The sequence below is a fragment of the Bidens hawaiensis genome, unplaced genomic scaffold (genome assembly GCF_021521415.1).
Source record: "Bidens hawaiensis isolate Kalapana, Puna unplaced genomic scaffold, B.hawaiensis_p1.1 tig00055914_1, whole genome shotgun sequence".
NCBI lineage: Eukaryota > Viridiplantae > Streptophyta > Magnoliopsida > Asterales > Asteraceae > Bidens > Bidens hawaiensis.
This window is the reverse complement of record NW_027506353.1, coordinates 38,525-54,225: the sequence shown is the minus strand read 5'-3', so window position 1 is coordinate 54,225 and position 15,701 is coordinate 38,525. Positions and strand designations below refer to the sequence as shown.

Here is a 15,701-nt window from a genome sequence, read left to right as displayed (position 1 = left end):
TATTTGTTTCAAGTTGTCTCCAATATCAAAGGTGAGTTTCTCACACCCCCTTTTTAACGCTTTCACATATTTTGGGGGTAGCATATATATCCTATCAATATTACGATTTCGTTTATTCATTATTTACAAACTACAATTCGTTACATGGACTTGTGTGTTGATTTGTTTACTTGCTCAAAGATTACGTGCTCATGGTTTCCTCATTAAGTATGATCATACACCCCCCCTATACACTCAGGACCTCGATGTTATGAGTGGAATAGGGACCCCCGATCCGAGTACGTAGGTTATTACCAATGGAAAGGATACTTACTTGCGCTATTATCCGAGTACATTGGTGCACAATCCTAACTGGAAAGGACCTTACTTGCTCATTTACACTTGTTCATGGAATTGTGGATTTTTATGTACTTATATCAAAACTTGTGTGAACTCACCAACTATTCATATAGTTGACATTATTTTATATATATGCTACAGGTACGTCTATTCGAAGTTGACACATGAAGAAGACATTAGAACTTAGGGTATATCAATAAATGGATAAGTTGTAAAATTGTTCTTGTAATTTTCCATGTATGTCTTGTTACAAACTTGTGTACTTGATGTTTAAATCAATTAATGATAATATTGTCACTTAATAGTGTCACATGTGTTTTGGGCAATCTGTACGTCACACTCAGGCATTTTTGCTTTAGCTGGGATGTTACAGATTGGTTTCAAAGCCGTGACTATAAGATAGGACATTAGACGTAGTGTTCTAGTTGGTTATAGTTTATTTGTCTAATTGTTTAGGTTGCATGATTAGAAATTATGTGAGCCTTATTTGATTGTTCAATGCACATTATTTGGTTATTATTAATTTGTTTATGCCTTTTGTACGCAAATACTATTATACTGATGATTCAATTATACAAGCACACACAAGTCCAAGGCTTATGCCTAAAAACAAAGAGTTTTCCAACATTTTCAATTATTGATTTTTATTATTGTGTTCCGATATTTATTCTTCTTAAAGATGGTTCTATATGGCGAGTATGTAGTAAATTGTAAGGGGGACGTGCCTGTTTTCCGAAACTCTTGACACCAAGGTTATTGAAACCTAAGGATGAGCAATGCATATAAATCCCAATCAGACGCGGGACCCGGTTGCTTACCTGGAAAGTTAGGAAAGAGCATGAACTCTATTAAGCCAAAGCATACCACTTTCAACGCCATATGAATCACAACTTTAAGTTTTCTAACGCGACCATGTTCTCTTTGTGAAAAGAATATGGTTGCACTCCTTTATGTTTTACAATGTGTTTTAGCTGGAAGTCTGCACACGAATACCTAGCTTTCGGTTATATTTAATTACGCATTTTCATACGAGAATAGTTAAGTTTTAAAAAAAAATTTGTGACACGTTTTCTTTATTTATACGCTCATTTACAGCTTAAACTTTTAAAAGTTTGCAAAGTAATAACCGGATTTCAAACGATTCCTTTGTTATTTTACTGTTATGTTTTAGAATTGAAAATTTTAAAGTTATGGTGATACATAAATGGTTGGATTTCGATTTGATTACTATATTATTTTATTTATTTACTACTACGTTTTAGAATTGAAAATTCGAAATGTCATGATGATACATGAATGGTCGAATTTCAAATCGATTACCTTATTTCCATATTCATTTACCCTTATGTTTTAGAAGTGAAAATTTAAAAAGTCAGGGTGGTTCATGAACACTCGATTTTCAATTCGATTTCACTATATTGTTAAGTTTAATACTTTTTCCATATGATTATTCAATAATTTATGAGGTTTTCGTTTATTGAAAGGTGAAAACTCATAACGTTTCATGGGGATTCCAATTTTGATTTCATATTTGTTTCATGCGATTACTTTTCTGTACTTGTTTTTATTGATGTATCTATTAGTCGTTTTCATACTTACGTTCCAAGTCACATGAATTCTTCATGTTTCGTATCATGCCTTCTCGTTTTCTTAGTTGTCGCACTCAACCCACAAAATAACAATCCGAGTTATCAAGCAAATGGCCTCTGCGATCCCAATCAACCTATGATTAACCATACCCACCTTCATCGCTATAGTAAATTCAAATTCAAACCAACACCATTCTTGGAAACGCAAGCTAAACACAACCGAAAAGCCTCGCGCTGAAACACACCCTTTGTACAGTATGTGTAAATCCTACCACTTTACTTCCCTGAAACGTTGATGTACTTCAATCTGTGGTAGATTCAATTACCACTTATTGCTAAAACCCACCCAAACTCAACGCCAATCACCCATTTGCAAGACCTGTACCTAACCATTTGTCTCAGTCACATGTTTGACCTCATGCTTCAAGCCTACTATCATTGTGGTGACCCTAGCACACCCACTATACTTTGGAAGACCTAATTTGTTTCCGCCATGCAATATCCTCACCCCGCATCCTTCGTCGACCTTACACGATTTTCCAGTTCCAATACTTAGATCTTTACAAAACTTATCAAACTCGTCTATATTTTCTTTTGCATACTTCCCTACATTTTATTTCTTTTATTAACGCCTCGCGCCTAATCCCAAATCCTTAGTTATTTTAATCTTCAGTCAAATTGATTTTCTTTAAAAAGAATTTATTACCTCTATTATTATTATTAAAGTTATTAATATTACCATCATTATTAATATTACTACTACTATTGTTATTAGTACCATCACCGTCACCATCATTATTATTATTACGGTAATTATCAATATGATTATTATTAGAATTGTTAATATTTTTATTATTATTGATATTAGTAATATTATTATTACTAGTATCATCGTCACTACTATTATATAATAATATTTAAAGTAAAGTATTTGCTTCAAACAAGTTTTGAGCCCTTTTGAAACTATTTTTTTTATTCAATAATACTTTTATCATTATTATTATGATTAGTAATATTATTATTACTAGTATTATCTTCACCTCTAATAATAATGTAATTATTATTCAAACCGTATTAAAAGTAAACTTTTTGTTTCAAACAAATCTTAAGCCCTTTTGAGACTATATTTCATTCAACAAGTCAGGTTATTTGACAATCTCTTTCCTAGGCCGCTGGCCAAAAGAAAACTTATATTTTTACGTTAAGGATTTCATAAAATTTTCAAGTTTTAGCGCTAGTTAAAAACGTTTTGCCTAACTAAAATAGAATAATCTTATTTAACCATGAGATATAAAAACACCACGATTTACAACCTATGTGATATATTCCTTCCCTTTTTTCTCCTTCGTTAACGCCAATGAGTTTCAGCTATGAAATCATGGCACCACCTTCCACGGCAACCTTCATGCCACAAACAAACCTATATTCGAGAAGACAAGCGTCGCAAGCTACATTTAGTTTTCTTTATTTTTCTCTTTCATGTATGTTTCGAACTTACCCAAAGTGACTTTTACATCCACTTCTTTAGAATATTGTTTACGTAGTTTATTTTGATTGTCCATTGATTTTGGATCCATATTCATTTGTATTTTTACGAAACGTGAATTCGTACATCATACTTATTCGCTTTGTTAAATTACGTTGAATATTATTCAGAGATTTACATTCGTTAACCTTTTTGATATTTTGATATATAACAGTTTCGTTTATCTAATCTATTCTCAAACACAATGCGTTATCAAATTTACATGTTCGTATTTCGTTGGTTAAATACTACGTTTACCACGTTATTCTCGTTCCCAGTATTTCAATTACATATTACGGATGGTTATAATTCTAAATGTTTCCAAAGAAAAAAAAAATAATGACATTACTTGAATCTTCAAGGGCCTGTTTCGAAAGAAAATAAAAATAAAAATAAAACCCTTAACAAGCAAAACGCTAAACCCTAATAAGTTGTTGATTGAAAATCAATGGCGGATTCCAAGCGAGCAGAATCGAATTCAATGAAGAAGAAGAGAAAGGTTCCTGATTCCAACGAGAAGCCGTCAAAATCATCTCGTAAAAACCAACTAATAATAATCGAAGAAGAAGATTCATCTCCTCCGTGGAGAAATTTGCAGTTAATTTTGTCACTCAATGACCAAAACCCACATCTTCACAAGTAATAACTACTCCTCTCTTTTTTATTTTTTTTTACGCTTATGGGTTGAATTTTTATGCAGACAAGTAGAATTGGCGTATGGGTTTGTGAAATCAGGGTTTAATCATCATGTGGAAGATGACTCACTTCAGGCTGTTAGTTTCGACAGGGTAATTCTTTTTCTTAATAACTGGGTCCAGTCAACCTTCATTTCTGCACAGAAAAAACTTCAGCTTCACTTTGGTGTCACTGGCTCTTGTTTAGATTATAGATGCTGGAACGTTTTTAAGTTCTCTCTGCATCAGGCTGCAAAACGACATCTTTCCATCACCGTTAATCGGGATTTCTTAAAAGTCATTCATTGCGTTGCCAGAGATTTTAAGGATGACGACTTAACTTTATATGATACAATTCTTGATTGCATTTCCTCGGTCTTTGTGTCACACGGGGGTGTGTCGAATGAGAATTTGGATTTGTGGATTTTGGTTGTCCGTACGGTTCTTGAGCTTGTTTCGAAAGCTATTACCAACAAGGCTGAGGATAGTAGGCCGGATGGAGTTGTATTGCGTTTGGCGTGTTTAGTGTTTGAGCCGTTCACCAAGTTCTTGAGGCTTCATCCGAATAAGAAGAGCGGTTTTCATGATTTTGTGGATAGACTCTTGGAACCTTTGTTGTATTTGCTGCATGTGACGCATCAATCAGCTACTAACACGAATCATGTTTGGATTAGTAAATTGTTGAAGCTAAATGAACAAGTATTGTGTCAAGGATTATTTCACTCGTCACACGTTGACGGGTTTATGAGCTTACAGAGCTTAACAAAGTATAAGGTCTCTGATGATGGAAAGCAGAAAGATTCAAAAACACTAATTAAAAGCTTCCACAGACACTTGTTTGATAAACTGGGAAGAATAGTCACGGAGAAGAAAACTTTTGCATTATTTGGCGTGGGAGAGCTTTTCCGCTTGTATGTTCATTGTATTAAAAGTCAAAATGAACCTGCCTTCGGTTCTGAGATTCGGAAGTCATTATTTGATTTCTTTGTACAAGTTATGGAACCATGTTTAGGTGATATTGATGCCTACCTTAAAGATGAAATGGAAGTTGGCTCTGTGATAGAAGATGTTCATTGCACACTCAAGTCAGTTAATTCAATTCTTATCAGTTTAATTGAAGAGGAAGTGTATGTAAGGGTGGATGATACATCCGAAGGGGCTTGTGGTAATTTCTTGAAACTGATTTGCGATAAGATAACGCTACTCTCTGTTAAATTAGATCAAATAGTGCCATTGACTTTTGATGTTGATGGTAAAACAGCCAAAGAGCTTGTTTTATGCATAAGCTATTTACTAAAAATTGATTATGAGGTTCTTGGGAATGATCTAGAAAGTTTATGGCTTTTGATGTTTTCGTATGGGACACTTGGACACACTTTGGCTGATAAGTCCGCGCTTATTTCTGAAATAATTAATCTTGGATGCCACATTGTTAACCTTTACAGTGAGCTTCGTCAGGTTCGTAAACTATCCTCTTTTGATTAAAGGAATATTGGATTTTAATAATTCCTATTAAATGATATTGGCCGATAATAATCCCTATTCGTTTTATCGCCACTGGCGGTCCCAAATTCAAAAAAGTTGGCCCCCAATGGTCCCCGTTAAATTTGATTTAACGGCGTTATAGTTTTTTCTGATTTTCAAACAAATTTTTTAGGGCTTTTGATCGTTAGGAGGATACGAGTCGATTGGTGTAAAATTTAGTTTGAAATAGTGCTTCAAAATGACGAAACAATGCTTCAATTCGGGTGTTTGAGCTTACAATTAACCAAAATCAAGCCGTTCGGATCATTGTTTCGAGCTAAGTTTTACATCAGTCGACTCGTATCCTCCTAACGATCAAAAGCCCTAAAACATTGGTTCGAAATTCTGAAAAAACTATAACGCCGTTAAGTCATTTTTGACGGGGGACCATTAGGGGCCAGTTTTTTGAATTTGGGACCGCCAATGGTGATAAAACGAATAGGGATTATTATCGGCCAATACCATTTAATAGGGATTATTAAAATCCAATATTCCTTGATTAAAACTGTGCATTTTTATGTCTATGTAAACTTTTTTCTGCATGTTTAAATCTGTGAACCAATCTTTATTTCTGTTACAAATATTCCAATTAGAGGTGGCTATTTTGACCCATTTGCGTTTAAGCGGGTCAGTTCAGGTTACACTTTGTCTCTAAAAGGTTAAATTTTGGAATTTTAAATTAGAAACGAGATAAAAAATCCCTTGAGTTTATTGCAACTGCCTAAATCTTTAAATTCTTTTATTAAAGAATCAGATTGCAATTGTTATTGCATACCTTTTTATTCATATTTAACACATGAATTGTTTATAAACCTCAATAAAAGAATCAGGACAAATGTGTCAAGGGTTAGGTCTGACCTGACCCACCTGTTCTTAACAAATGACCTCTTTTGCGCTAACCCATTGTCCTACCTGTTCATTTTTACCTCTAATTTGAACCAATGTTAATAAGTTTTCAAGGATGTTTTTGGTGAAATAAGACTTTCTGACATAAACTATTCGTATTTGATAGGTGAGTACTTCTGTTTTTGCACTCTGTAAAGCAATCAGGCGTTCGGTATCATCTGCAAGAGAGATTGAAATTAATAATCCAGAATCTTTTAGATCTTCTGTATATCATGAATCATGGACAAAATCTTTGAGATTGATATTATGCTCACCAGAGCTAAGGCTTTCTGTTCATAATGCTATAAAATCCATACCTGAAGGCCAAGTAAGTTTGTGTATCCAAGAATTAGCTACTGATCTTTCTGAAACCCTTGAATGGATGAAGGGTTATTCAGTAAATTCATGTCAAGATATGAAAGCGGAGGTTCTTGGTAACGGGTTATCTGAAGTGTATGCTCTAATTCTTGACTCGTTAATGGTCACTGCTGGTAACAGTAGTCTTGTTGGAGTTTCATTAAACGATTTGATGACGGTTATTCGTCCCGTTACGAGTATTTTGATTTCACAACAAGAGGACGGAGTTTGCAAATTTCTGTTGGAAGTTTCTGGATTCAAAGATGAAACAGTTTTAATTTCTTCTCATTGGATTTTTGTTTTCTTTTTTCGTCTTTATCTGTCTTCTAGAAGTTTATACCGCCAGGCTGTCAGTCTTGCCCCTCCAACTACTTCTAGGAAGATGTCAGAAGTGATGAGAGATACCTTTACAGCTTATTCTGCAAATGACTGGTTACAAAAAACCGAAAAGGACGAAGGCTATTTCTCTTGGATTTCCCAATCTTCAGCCTCACTTCTTTACATTGTAGAAGCAATTTCCAACATTTTTAATAAGGAAAATGTGGCGGATATTTCTCCTTTAACATATGTTTTGAATGCTATGATTATTCAAAGGCTTGTTGACTTAAACCGGCAGGTCAACTCCTTTGAATTTATTATCAAGAGAAATGAAAATGAAGATGGTATTCACAGTAAACAAAATAAGCGGTTGCAAAAATGGCTTTTGAAGTTAACAGAAGAGGCAACGGGTCTTGTGAATGTTATGACGGGGTATTTTTCTTTATTGAAAGAATGCCAGCTGGATTATTCATGGGATATTGCGGTTGCTGCAATCGATAAGAAGTCATTGCCTTGTGCAATTTGGTGCATTGTTTGCCAAAATATTGATATTTGGAGTATGCACGCGACTAAAAAGAAACTGAAGATGTTTCTCACAATTCTTCTTCAAAGCTCTCTTCCATATGCGAACAATAGTTTCAAGCAGTTTGGAGGGTGTAATAATGCTGTTAAAGCTTATAACTTGAAGACAGTCACGGGTCGAGAAATATCATTGGAGCTTCTTAGCAATACAATGTTATATGAGGAAAAGGTAAGATAGTTTTAACATATAATTTTTTGGTACATTTAATATTGGAAGTGGCAATATGGGTGGGATAGTAGGTTGGGTAACAGGTCAAATGTGTCTTGGTTAAAATTGATAAGTTTTTAGTTTTGGTCCGTCTATGTAGTTTTTAAGCAGTTTGTGTGTTATGTGTAAATGCAATAATAATTCAAACAATGGATAAAACTAAGGGTATAAACGAGCCGAGCTCGACTAGGCCCAAGCTCATTTAATTTACGAGATCTCAAGCTTGGGTCGGTTCAAGCTCTATTATTAAAGCTCGATCTCGGCTCGTTAGTAGTTTTTCATGCTCGAGCTTGGCTCGTTTATTATTTATTAATTGTTATTTGTATATCTTTTTAGTTTTTTATAAATATTTTAGTTATTGATTATATATATATATATATATATTCTAAAATATGTAGTTTTTTATTTTATCATAATTTGATATATGATGATAATTATTATGTAAATATATATTTAATATACTAAATAAAAACTATACAGATAATCAGTTGGTTTAGCCCCGAGCCGGATCGAGCTCGATAAGTGAGGCTGGGACTTGGGCTCGCCTATTTAACAAGCTTTTTTAGGCTCGAGCTTGTTTAAGCTGGCTCAGTTTGAGCTTTTGGCGAGCCAATGTCGAGTGGCTCCCGAGGGCCGTGGCTCGTTTAAACTTCTAGATAAAACGATTTTTGGAGGTTGTATGCATTATATATAGAAATTGGTGACTTTCAACCTGTTAGACTCGTTTCTGTTTTAGCTGGCAATAAATTTGACCCGTGTCTGTTTAAACAAAACACAAACTGACTCATTCACACGTAATTGGATTGAAATTGCCACCTCTAGTTAGTTTTTTATTTTATTTATAGTCTTGTTTGAATAGCACATGCATTTCATACTATTCACGCTGTTTTTTTTTCTTTAATTAGTTTGTTAGGAAGCATATGGCATCAAGCTTTATCAAGTTTCTGAAAGAGTTGGTGTCTCCGTTATTTAGTAATGGAGTCGATATTGAATTACAAGAACATCCCGAATGGTCCGAGGTTTTAAATTCTCTCAAAATCCCATCAGCTGTTTCAAACAATATCAGGAAAATTGGCAGTCGGCAAGAAGTTGATCCATCAGTTGAGATGATATATACAGCCTGTGAAACGTCATTTTATTTTCTCACTTGGATGCCAAAAAGACGTATAAGTTCTAAATCATTCTCTCTCTATGCAATTTGTATATTAAACCTTGAAAGGTAACCCCTTTATCTTACAAGTAAAACGACACTTTTGCCCATTTAACTAGTATTCACCTATTCAAGTCAGAATCTAACATGTTATTTTCTTATTATTTTTTATTTTATGTTAGGTTTATAGTTGGTACTTTATTAGGGGATAGCAACGATCGTTCACCGTGTGACCATTATAAGCTCTTACGTCTCTTTATTTGCTGTCGAAGAACACTGAAAACATTAATGGTTACATATTGTGAAGAGAATTTGGAATCCAGTCAGCAATCACTTGGGGCCTTACACTTTGAAGGCAAGTTTCCTGCTTTATGGCTTTTAGAGTCATTACACTCTGTGCAACATATATTTTCAAAAGATGAAAACACCCATGTGAACGATCTTATGTTTTCACTGATGGATTACACATCATATGCGTTTTTAACACTAGCCAAGGGTAGTTTTGTCCATGCAAGCCATTTTCTTATATCCTCTAGGAAACCTTCTCAACAGAAGGCCACACCTGCACCAACATTTGATCAAGAAGATAGTAATGATGCAAGCAACTTTGTAATACATGTAGCCGATGCATTAAAAGACCACTCACAAATCTTGCTTACCCATGAAAGTGAGAAACCTTCTAGAAGCCATGTTTTGAGGCTTTCTTCTGTTATTGCTTGCTTTCAGGGATTCTTGTGGGGCCTCTCATCTACATTATGCCACATGGACGCACGTAATATTAATCTAAAAGCCATATTTTTAAGAAGAAAGTTCGAGCCCGTTGACAAGTTGAAACTCTGCATCGATACATACACAGCTTTTGTGCAGAAGTTTTTGTGTGAGTTGGTTCTTCAAGATGATAAGCTACTTGAAGCTTCTAGAAGTTTCTGTTTAGAAGATGTGGATACGGGCAGTGTGCGTGTAAATAACATCTTTCTTAGCAGGGTTTTGGCGGGGGAAAACCTTGAAGAGGCGTTTTTCTTCAGACAGCTATCTATTGCATATTCCGCCATTCTCAAGCTGAATTTACTGATCAAAACTTCATTGTCAACAAATTTGGTTAATATATTTATAGCAATTTCAGAAATTTTGTTGTTGGAATTCTCAAAGAACACAGAAGCACCATCAGAGTTTACTTTCGTCTTCTTAGATGGGATCGGGAAATTTCTAGAAGAATTGGCGAATCATCTTAATTCAACTAGTTCTACTTTGCCTACAAAAGTTTACGAGAAGTTGGTTGATTTGCACTTTAAGGCTATTGGGAAATGCATCTCTTTACAACAGGAAAGAGCTACTTTAGAATCCCATGAAACTGAATCAAGTACAAAGACGATGAATGATCCTGAATTTGCATACTCTAGCTTATTAGATGAATTCAAAAACAGATTAAGGCTGTCTTTTAAAGTTTTTGTGAGTAAACCATCAGAGTTGTACATATCATCTGCAGTGCAGTCTATTAAAAAAGCTCTAATTGGGCTGCATGAAAGCAATTATCAAATATATACTGGAAATTCAAGTGGTGGAAAAGTTACTTCAGTTGTTGCAGCGGGAGTTGATTGTTTGGATGTTGTTCTTGAAGCCATTACAGGTAAATTTTTATTGCATCTTCCAATAGGTTGGTTGAAATTTGATGTGGCCAGATGGGCTGGTCGGGCGGCTCAAAATGGGTATTTGTTGGCATATGTTGGGTGAGCATGAAACGGTTTTGTTTAAAAAGTCAACTTTCTTAGAAAAGATTAGTGTCAGTTTATGATTATAAAAAAATATATTCTGGGTTTTTTAAAATTGACATGGGAGGTTTAATGCTTTAAAACACTTTGGACAACTGTCGATCCTTTTGGCATATTTGACCTCTTTTCTGCAGCCTTTTTCTGACCCGTTAGAGTTAAACAAACTTGAATTCTGGGGTCGATTTGATAATTGTAGTGCCCCAAGCAAACTCAATCTTTAAGAAAATACGCTCATATCAATGTAGTTGTTTGTACGTGAGCCAGAATTGCTATTAGTAGAAAATATATTATAATGTTTACTTATGACTACCGTTGTTTTAACAGAGCGAAAGGGTCTAAGCACGGTGAAAACAGATATCTTGGGTTCAGTGTGTTGCCTCTTCAACATTATTTATCATTTACAGGGTCCACAAATCTTCTACAAAAGCTCGATTTCTAATACACATAATCGTGTTGATCCTGATTCTGGATCTGTTGTGCTTATGTGTATTGAAGTACTTACTAAAGTGTCGGGAAAACATGCTCTTTATCAAATGGACGCGTGCCATGTGGCACAAGCCCTTAGTATTCCGTCAACGCTTTTTCAAAAACTTCTCCCGCTAACAATTTCTGAAGATAAAAATAAGAGCATGAGTGACAAGCTTCTAGATCGACAATATTCGGTTGAATTATATGCAGCGTGTTGCAGGATGCTGTACACTTTTCTCAGGCATCACAAAAGGTTACAATAAAAATGATTAAAACTTTTGGTGTTTTTCGAGTACAGGGGTAAAATGGGTGGGTTGGATGGGCTGCAACATGTCAAAACGGGTCATTTTTTGGTATGGGTCTGATTGTCCTGAAAAAAAATTTTCACCAAAAGTTTGTTATGCATGATTACAATTTTATACTATTTAAATAATTTGCAGGTTTTCTCTGAATTGACACACAAGTCCACACTTTATTTTCGCATGATTATATCTCAACATATAAAAATATTATTGTATTTTATATAATATTAGAGGTCATTTTTTGCATGACTGTTTTATATCAGGTTAAAGGTCCTTTTTTGCATGACTGAGTCCTTATTTATTTTTTTTTCTATAAAAAAGACCTTTGCAATAAGTCTTATAAAAAGGATTAAACCACACACAATTCAGCAAAATTTCTCCTTTTTATGAATATATATTTTTTTTGTCGGATATAATAATGAAGTTTATTATTTCAATATTTATCTAACTTTTAATTAAAATGATTTAAGGGGTTTAGTGCATTAGAGTACACTTTGAACAACTTTTGAGCATTTTCTTGTTATGGATAAAATAATACCTGGATAGACCCATTTGTATGTAACTGGGTTAGGATTGCTTAAGAGCATGTGTAGGTGAATGCGTTATGTTAATAAAGGTTGCATGCAACTTTCAGGGAAAGTTTACAGCACATTGCACTGCTCCAAGCTTCTGTTACCATTCTTCTTCATTGTTTGGAAATGGTAAACAAAGTACAAGAAAGCCCTTTGGTGTGGAGCCTACAAGAGGGAGTGAAATGTGGTGCTTTCCTCAGAAGAATTTATGAAGAGGTTTGTTTCTCATTTTAAGAAGTGAGAAAAGAAAAAAAAAGGGGGGGGGGTATGTCTGGATGCAGCTATGTTGTTTAAAGTTGATATCATTAGGTAGTTCGAGTACGGTTTATGAGGTGGTACTAAAAACTTTCAAATCAGGTTACAAGAGGGGTAAATAAGTAATTTCATTTAACTCAGATAATCAGTTACAACTAGAATGAATTATTTATCAAAATTTAATTAGTCGTGGACTTGTGGTAAATCAAGATCTTCTTTTCAGCATCTAGTTTTTATTTTATTGCAGATACGGCAACAGAAAGATGTTATTGGGCAGGATTGTCGGCTGTTTTTATCAAGTTACATAGTGTTGTATTCAGGATACGGTCCTCTGAAAGCTGGCATCATGAGGTTAGTTTCTAATTTGCAGCATTACTGACAGCGGTGACATTTTTAAATCGTTTACTTCTAAACGGGTTAATTGGATTATGCTCTATCCTAACTGCAAGTATAAAAAAATTTGCTTACAAAATCTCCTTTACACTTCGTCATCACCTTTTACATATATTTTTTACAAGCTGTTAAATATGTGCAAATCTTAAATCTTATATGAAGTAGAAAGACGAAAAAGAAAAAAAAACATTTATAAAAATTAATTTTTCTTAAAAGTTTCATTAGTTACTTTAAAAAATGAGAAAATCTTTTATAAAAGTTTATAACATTTATATACATGCCATTTGGGGCCCTCACATGGATTCATCTGTGGGCATCAGTCAACTTGATTGTACATAAATGACCTGTTATTCAACCTGTTCATTTTCCCATTCTAACTAGTAATTACCAGCCTTCATGTTATCCAGATTAAACATTTGACATGTTTGTGCTAGGGCGTTTTGTTCTTTTCTTGTTTGAACCGACTTATTATGCAAAACCTTAATCATATAATCATTGACAAGGCCGTGATAAATACTTATTGCAGGGAAATAGATGAAGCTTTGAGACCAGGTGTTTATGCTTTAATAGATGCATGCTCGCCCGATGATCTACAATATCTTCATACTGTTTTAGGAGGTAGTAAATTAATCATTCATTATCTGCAATGTTAACAGAATTATTGGTAGGCAATGTTAACCTGTCATTTGTTTGTGTTTCAGAGGGTCCTTGCAGAAACACTTTGGCAAATCTTCAACACGATTACAAAATTAATTTCCAGTATGAAGGAAAAGTGTAACCAAATGCAAGTTAAGTTGACCGCGCTTTAATTATTGCACCCAAACCTCATTTATTAATCTCAGAATTCAACCAGATTTGTAGATTCTTGTATTTTGGCAATTTTGATATCTGTGAACATTTTGATTCAGTAACTCTTCCATTAGGTGGATGAGATAAATTTTTTTGTAATGTTGCCAATGGCATATTCGAGTCCATCTGAAATGCGTAGTCGAGTCCATCTGAAATGCGTAGGTGGTTGGTCGACTTTCCTATAGTCAAAACTTCGTTTTGACTCACGCAGTGATGGCTCTACTGCGTACACACCGCCATCATAAACATCATTCTTCATATATACTGTGTACGTAAAAACATCATGAATGGTTCCACATAATCATTTGACCATGTGTCGTGGATGGAACCTCTATGGGGGCGTTATGCCCCATGAGGGGGCGTTATGCCCCATGAGGCGCCACATCATACATGGGGTTTTTTGGCTAAAATGTGTTTAGTGGATGAAGCCTATATCAATTATTATTATTATTATTATTAAAAAAACAAACAAATAATAAGCTACCAATCACATTCCACCTCCCCCCCTCCATAGCGCCCCGGGGGCGGTGTTCCCGGCACTATGGGACTCCATGGGAGGGGATGGCGTCCCACTACACATGGTCTTATCTTACTAATCTATTAAATCAACACAATTTGTCACATGTCATTCTACTAGGCTATCCACATTGGCTTCCACCTCACCAAATTTCTATTCTAAGAGTCTCTATTATACTGTCATGTGTCATCTCACACACTATTTAAACTTTAGAATTTTCCACCATCATTTTAATCATTTTAATTTCTCTCTCTCTCTCTCGGCTTAATTACCAACTCCATCATCTTCTATATTCCGGTAATGTATATCGAGATTAATCGTTTTCCGGTAAGGTTATATATTATACTTTAATGGCCAACAATGTTATATGATTTTCCGGCAAGGTTATATCTTTTTTCGGCAACATCATATTTTCTTCTTGTTATTGTAGATCTAACCTTTTTATCATTATTTTCATTGTTAAGGTTATAAATCAAAAACGGCAATGAAGCTAATATTTGTAAGTATTTACGTTATTCCGGTAAGTTTTCCGTTTATGTGTTATACATATAACAATGGGTGTTTTATATTTATTTGAAGTTTAATATTTTTCCTGTTTTTTTGTTATACATGTATTTCTTCTAGGTTCTATATAAATCAGATTCATCCATATTCAGTATCATTATTTCGTTTTTCCGGTAAGACACATTTAAATTATCCGGTTATAAATTATAATTCTAATATTTCATAATATCAATGTTATAACAAAACTTTATTATTTCAGGTAATTTACCCGATTGATTTACGGAAAATTTGATTATAGTTTTTTAATAAAAAACGGAGATATCATGGTTATTATCATTATTTGTTATTTTCTGGTAAGACATTTAAAATTTTCGGTTATAAATTAAATATCAAATGTTCCATAACATAAACATTAATATTCTACTTTATAATTTCAGGTAAATGTCACGAGTCATACAACCTAATTTCAATTTAAATTCTACGAAAAAATCCGAGATACCATAGTCATTCTCACAATTTCGTTTTTCCGGTAACACCTTTAAAATTTTTAGGTTATTAATTATAATTAAAATACTCCATAATATCAATATTATTATTTGATTTTATTATTTCAGGTTATTAATACAATTGATTTAGTTTGACTTTCCTTATTTGTCTAGATAACCGAATTAACATGAATATGGTAATTTAAATACTTTAATTATCTCAATCACACTTTAATTAACATCAATATTGAATATTGACTTTCCTTATAAATAATGATCCATAATAATAATGATTTGACTACAATATATTATTTTATATAGATTTAAATTTTGACTAAAATTTAAAACATAACTTATATTATCGTATTTTTATAATTTACAAAACTATCTGATTTCTATTTATATTATAATTTAAAAAAATTATTATCGTTATAAA

At 33.7% G+C, this 15,701-nt stretch overlaps 1 protein-coding gene across 1 annotated transcript; it reads left to right on the top strand.

Moving 5' to 3' along the window:
• Positions 1-3,901: 3,901 nt before the first annotated feature.
• On the top strand, positions 3,902-13,789 carry LOC143617613 (uncharacterized). Its single transcript, XM_077090119.1, has 10 exons — positions 3,902-4,092; positions 4,154-5,585; positions 6,664-7,962; positions 8,907-9,220; positions 9,334-10,778; positions 11,245-11,641; positions 12,325-12,478; positions 12,765-12,868; positions 13,437-13,528; positions 13,612-13,789. Exons 1-10 carry the CDS (start codon positions 3,902-3,904, stop codon positions 13,686-13,688), a joined length of 5,505 nt encoding a protein of 1,834 aa, XP_076946234.1. The 3' UTR covers positions 13,689-13,789.
• Positions 13,790-15,701: the final 1,912 nt, after the last annotated feature.